Below are 6,314 nucleotides of genomic sequence, written 5' to 3' on the forward strand. Positions count from 1 at the left end.
GTCAGTCCGTTGTGGGTGTTAGGGTGTGCGCAACGCTGAGCTCCCCGGGGTGGCGGCTCCCAACCCAGTCCGGAAGGAGCGCGTGAAACGACTCTGGGTGAAGCCGTCTTCAGGAAAGCTGACCCCCTCTGTGGGCTCAGAGAGAGGATTCCGAGAGCGGGGACCCCCTTCTCTCTGCTGCCACCCCCTTCTCTGCTGTCAGGAAGCAAGATAGGTGATAGAGAAATAGAAAATGCTGGGGTTTTGGATTCTTGAGATGCAAGAGACAGACTGCCCTTTCCCCGTGTTCGTACTTAAATATCGGAGCTGGCAGATACTTAAACGCAACCTCAGATTCGTGTCACTCCTCCCTAGAACTTAGGTGAGGAAAACACTGCAAACTGTCCAAACTGGGCAGGATAGAAGGTCCCTGTTGGGCCGCAGAGGGCCCGCGAAGGAATCAGACCTGGGCTGTCTGCAGTGGAATGGTCGGAGTCAGCGGTTCCTGCACAGATGTTGTGCGTAGACGGCAGCGTCTGTGTGGATTGACCCCGGGCCCCTGCAGCAATGGTCCTTCTGAATGAGTCTACACCCCCTGGGTCCAACAGCCGCTCATTCAACCTGAGCTCACTGAGTCACTCAATACCTGGCTCAAAACCACTTTCGCCTCCACCGACGGTGTGTCTTCAAGTGAATACAGACCTTTCCCAAAGGTCCGGGGGTTTTCTGCAGGTCCACACTGGGTCCAGTGCATAGCCGGCCCTGACACTGGGCAGTTGCTATTAATGTTGCTGGTGTTTGTACCCCGGATCCGGGTGGCCCTCCTGGTCCCTGAGCGCTCAGGGCCCCTGGAGACCTCGGCACCACCCAGGTGGACGTCTGGTAAAATGACCTGTGTGTGACATCATCTCTCCCCAGATGCCGGAGCCCCCACCTACATGTACGAGTTCCAGTATCATCCAAGCTTCTCATCAGACATGAAACCCAAGACGGTGGTAGGGGACCACGGGGATGAGCTCTTCTCCGTCTTCGGGGCCCCATTTTTGAAAGGTGATGGTCTTTTGGTGACTACAGACTTATAGTTAGAAGATCCGGGTTGGAGCCTCAGTTTGGGGTGGCCTTGGGCAGGTTCCCCTTTCTCTCTTGTTCTTACCCAAATACACCAGAGTAGGGCTGAGCTCCAGAGATTACCAACCTTTCTCTGACTACAGAATAGACAATGGAGAAGGTGTAGCCTTGTGCCCCCATTGGTAGTGTCTCTGAGAATTGGGACCTGGCTGTCCGTAAGACACCTGGTGGGTCACCTACAGGGCCCTACCCAAGGGCCAGAATGCCACCACTCACCAGAGCATATCAGAATGTGAGTGAGAACAAGGTCAGAATGGCTGGTGACCTTGAATCAGGGCTAATGTACGTCTGTGTGTCTGTCCATTCAACTGTGTATCTACCTAAAACTCATGTCTCTAAACTTAATATGCTTAATAATACAATACTTTAGAGACGACCTCTTGCCAATATCCCCAGTGTCCTAACTAGCAGTGACAGATGACGTGCATGCGACCCGCCTCAGGGCTGTTTGTGACACACCAGTACCTCTGGGCATTAACTACTTGGGTTACTTTTCAGATTTTGTGCAAATGTGGGAGGGTGAAGGAGACCGAGCAAAGACCCCAGGGAGCACAGTCCTGAGGTGGGGCTGCTGTAGAGGCCCCCCTGGGTGTGGCGCTGGGCCCGCGACAGCTGGGGGGGCAGGATATACAGGCATCGTTGACAAAGGTGGCCAGCTGACAGACGGACCACAGCCCTCCCCTGCATCCTCTATCAGGATCCCCCAGGCTTAATTGCACACAAATTACCCACATCTTCTTGCACTGCGGATTTTGATGCTGTAGGCCTGGGGTAAGGACCCGGATTCTGAATTTCCCACAAGCGGTCCAGGGCTGTTGACCGTGGCCTTTTTTTCTTCCTCTGCACAGGTGGTGCCTCCGAAGAGGAGATCGGGCTCAGCAAGATGGTGATGAAATACTGGGCCAACTTCGCCCGGACTGGGTGAGCTGGGTGACAGAGATGGAGCAGGGCTGGGGGCGGGCCGGACATGTTGGCTGGGACAGGTAGCTCCCAGCCCTATGACCGTGACAATGAGAGTTCTCTGAGAGCGGACAGGCTGCCTAGGATTTGGTGAGCCCCCTGCCTCTGGGGGTGAATGAGCCTCCTGGCAGAAATGAAACCAAGAGGCCTTGCAGATCTCACAGTGTTGTTGGGGGACCCCACGGTAGCTTTGGGTAATTCTCACTTGATTCTGTTCCCAGGAACCCCAATGGGAAGGGGCTACCCACCTGGCCAGCTTACGACCAGAAGGAAGGGTACCTGCAGATTGGAGTCACCACTCAGCCCCTCCAGAAGCTGAAGGACGAGGAAGTGGCTTTCTGGACTGAGCTCCTGGCCAAGGGGGCGGCAGAAATGCCACCTCACACAGAGCACGTGGAGCTGTGAATGAGAGACCTGCCTGGCCTTCGGGCCCAGGGAGCCCAGACCGGGGTATTCTACAGAAGGTGTTAATGAGCCAAAGACGAATCTTACCATGGAGGCTAGGGATTGTCTGGTGGAGGAGGGTGGAGGTCGGGGAGGGGGAACTGTGGGCTTCCATCTGGGGAATAAATTCTTTCGGAGACCAAGTCAGAGTCGGTGTCTTAGCCTCGGTGGGCGCCACTGTCTGGAAGCGGCCTCTGGTGGGGATGACTTGGTCCTGGGAGCTGCCAAGGGGGACTCTGCCTCTGGTCCTCAACAGCTTCCAACAACCGGATGCGGGCGGCCAGAGTGCCCTGTCCCTCCCCTCCAGGAAGGGGCATCGTCTGTGTGCGCACTCGAGGTGGCCGCGAGCGGAGGTGGCGCCGCGCCCCAGGGCTGCTGTGATGTGGCCCTTACAGACTCTTCCCTGGGCCCAGAGCTTTTCTTCAAAGGACACAGCAGCCTGCTGGGCCCTTCCCTGAGGCCATTTCTTCCGAGCAACTTGACTGGGTCCTTTCTGTAGCCTGGGCATCAGGATTTTTTAAAAACTCCTTATGTTTAGCTGATATGTAGTCAGCATTGAGAACTACCGGTCTGGTCCATAAGTTCCTGAAGGCGGGGACCCTTTCTATAGGTCTCTGGGACTCCGGGGCCCTGCACAGTGTGTGTGCTGAATATGGACGGATGGTGGAATGCATAAGCAAGGGAAGAAAGGAGTGTTGCTAGGTTCCTGGAGATTTGCAAAAAATGTAGGCCTTCGCAGGTGATGAGACTAGATGGACAGACTGATACATGGTGGTCAGATGGAACTTTACAAGGTCAAAGTGCTCATCGGCCTTCAGTGATCCGTTGATTATACCTTTGAGTCCTATAAGAAGAACAGTAACTAAAAGTTACCGAATATTTTCTATGTGTCTTCATAATAAAGTACTTTTCCTATTCATATCATCTTCACAGCCGCACTTTGAGGTTGCTATCAACCTCATGAATCACTTGCTATCAACCTCATGAATGTTAACATGGGGCCCAGGAAAACTCAGCAAGGAAGTGGCCAAGGACCAAGTCCCAAGGAAGGACCAAGTACATAATTTTCTGTGTAAAATAAAAATAAGCCTTTATTATTTTTTAAGATTTTATTTATTTGACAGAGAGAGGGAGAAAACATAAGCAGGGGGAGTGGGAGAAGGAGAAGCAGGCTTTCTGCTGAGCAGGGAGCCTGATGTGGGGCTCGATCTTAGGACCTGAGCTGAAGGCAGAAGCTTAATGACTGAGCCATCCAGGCGCCCCTGAAATAAGCCCTTATCTTAAAGAATTATTAAAGAATTTCAAGATGGCAACATCTAAGCAGAGCGTTAAAGCAACCATGAGCCTGGGGCTTTGGGTCTCACACCTTTGAAGCCCACCCTGCCGACAGAGCTGGGATAGAAACAGCAGTCTGGTTCTAGAACTTGAGCCCATGGAGCAATCCTTCCTTCCTAAACATCCTATTCTCCTGAGTCATCGGCTTTCTGCCAAAGGCACCCATTTAACTGACTGTTCTCTGCTGCCCTCTCGTGGGCAGTGTCCACATAGCCACACCTGCTTCAGGGCTGGATCCAGGACCATAACCCTGGGAATAGACCCTAGCAATGTCCCCGGGGTGGTGACTGTGCCAGAGCTGACCCTTCCAGGGGTCGGCATTCAGCATTCAGATTGGTCTCTTGCAGACTCCAGACTCCTAACCATACAGCGGCATCTTGGGTAGGCCCTTCCCATGTCTTCCTCCTATTTCACCCTGAGATGAAGTGTCGCCTGGCCCTGGTGGTCCCCCCAACAGGAACTAATCCAGCTCCGGGCACCTCAGAAACATTCAGGAAACTCCACTCATGTGGCACTTCTCTGTAAAGGATCTGCCCTTTGCCTCCCACCTGGACGGGTGAACGATTCCCAGTTGGCCTCCCTTCCCCTTAGCCTCCATGCCACGGAACCAGAGTGATCCATCCGAATGGCCACCCTTGTGTTCACTTTGCTGGATGGCCGCCTTGTCATCTGATTTTGAAGCTCTACTCATTAAAGAATCTGGGCTGGCCTCTTCACTTGCTTTGCCACTAAAATATGGCAGAAGTGATGTTGTGTTTCTAGAGGCCGTGCCCGTTGTACATGCACACTCTTGAACGCCCATCACTGCCATGGGAACAAGCCCGGGCCAGCCTGCTAGGAATGAGACGTCCCACAGAGGGGAGCCATGCTGGCCGAGGTCGACAGGGACCAGCCCGCCTGACCCGCAGCTGCTGACACTTGGGTGAACCCAATCAAGTTCAGCTGAGGCCTCCCAGGTCAGCGGGACTTCCCAGGTGGTCCACAGACCTATCAGCCAGATACATGGTATTGCTTTACATTTTGCGGGTGGCCTGTCACCCAGCAATCACCTCCAGATACAACACGTAACACCCAAGTATGATCGCATCACTCCACCGACCTGAAACTTTTTAATGGCTCCTCATGCCCTCTGGAAAAAATTCCATCTCCCTCTCCAGCTTGGGAGGGCCCTCGTCATCTGTATTTTACTTTTTGCTGCGCCCTTCCACATGGAAATTTCTACTGCGTATCTCTGGAGTTCTCCATGCGTCCACGCTGTCACTTTCGCTAGTCTCATGACCTGGAATTTTCCCGACTCAGCTCAGGTACCGCCTCTCACGGGCGCCCCTCTCCGATCTCCCAGGTGGGGTTCCATGCATGATTTCTCTGCCAGGTTCTGAGATGGCCTTGTCTCACTCCCCTCTGTAAATCCAACCATCTACTGAGGACCAGCCATGTGCCAGAAACTCATCTAGACACAGGAGAGAAAAATAGAAGTGGTGGCTGCCTTCTGTCCCCAGGCTGCTGGTCCCCTGAGAGATCATTTCAACAAACTGTGGCAAGTTTGGTGAGATGGGTGGTTAGGAAAGGCTTTTTATTTTTTATGTTTTTAGGGGGACATGAGGGACAGATAAGAGTCAGCCGGTTTCAGAGAGATAGGGAAAGACCAAGGGATGAGGCCCAAGGGGCGAGGCCCAGGGGCACGGGGAGTCCTTGGGGACACATCTGCAGCTTGTATGGCATGACCAGAGCAGAGAGGGGGCATGAAATGAAGAAGGAGTCTGGATTTACTTTGAAGGTCTTGGGGAGACATCCGTGGGTTACAGATAAGCATGCAGTAAGCGCTCAATATATGTTTCCTTGTCAGCATACCATCTGTGTCCTCCATTAGACTAAGAGCTCTTCAGGGGCAAGAGTTTCTCCTTTGTCCACCCCAGTTCCTTTCTGGTATGTACTAGGACTAGGTATGGTTCTCATCAAAGAATGAATGAGTTAATGAGTAAATACATCCACCCAAGAAACAACAAAACAAACCAAATGGATCTTTTCATCCAGCCAAGAATTGACCTTTCACTCCTCTGGTTCGGGGAGGTGTTGAGGAGGTTCCCACAGGCGCTGAGGAGGGTCAGGAGAACAAAGACCCCTGGTTCCTCCCGCCCCCTTCCTCCGCCTCTGCGCTGCAATAGGAGTGTGCTTTGGCGCCATCTGGTGGCCAACGCTGCTTCCGTTGCTAGGTGCCCTCTGGCCAGAGAATGTGAGAGGGAAGCTGCAGCGGGCAGAACAGCTCAGCTCAGCGGACATGCATCCCCACTCGCTCAGCCAGCTTCGAGGGGTCTCTGTGGATGCCAACCCAGGTCTGCCTGTCCTCACCCTGCAAGACCTGAGCCTTGAGTACCACCGTCCCCACCCAGGATAGGAACTGATCTCAGCCCATGCGACGAAGAAGCCCTTCTCGATGGCTGCTCCGATCAGGGTGCTTTCCACAAGGG

At 53.6% G+C, this 6,314-nt stretch overlaps 1 protein-coding gene across 1 annotated transcript in view; it reads left to right on the forward strand.

Moving 5' to 3' along the window:
* The window catches only part of CES1 (carboxylesterase 1), a 29,504-nt gene extending 26,884 nt beyond the window's left edge, over positions 1 to 2,620 (forward strand). Inside the window, exons 12-14 of the mRNA XM_045988409.1 lie at positions 898 to 1,029; positions 1,956 to 2,028; positions 2,289 to 2,620. Of these exons, the coding sequence (XP_045844365.1) occupies positions 898 to 1,029; positions 1,956 to 2,028; positions 2,289 to 2,472 (389 nt within the window). The 3' untranslated portion in view covers positions 2,473 to 2,620. The remainder of the gene's footprint in view (positions 1 to 897; positions 1,030 to 1,955; positions 2,029 to 2,288) is intronic.
* The last annotated feature ends 3,694 nt before the right edge of the window (positions 2,621 to 6,314 follow it).

The sequence above is a fragment of the Meles meles genome, chromosome 19 (assembly GCF_922984935.1).
Source record: "Meles meles chromosome 19, mMelMel3.1 paternal haplotype, whole genome shotgun sequence".
Taxonomy (NCBI): Eukaryota; Metazoa; Chordata; class Mammalia; order Carnivora; family Mustelidae; genus Meles; species Meles meles.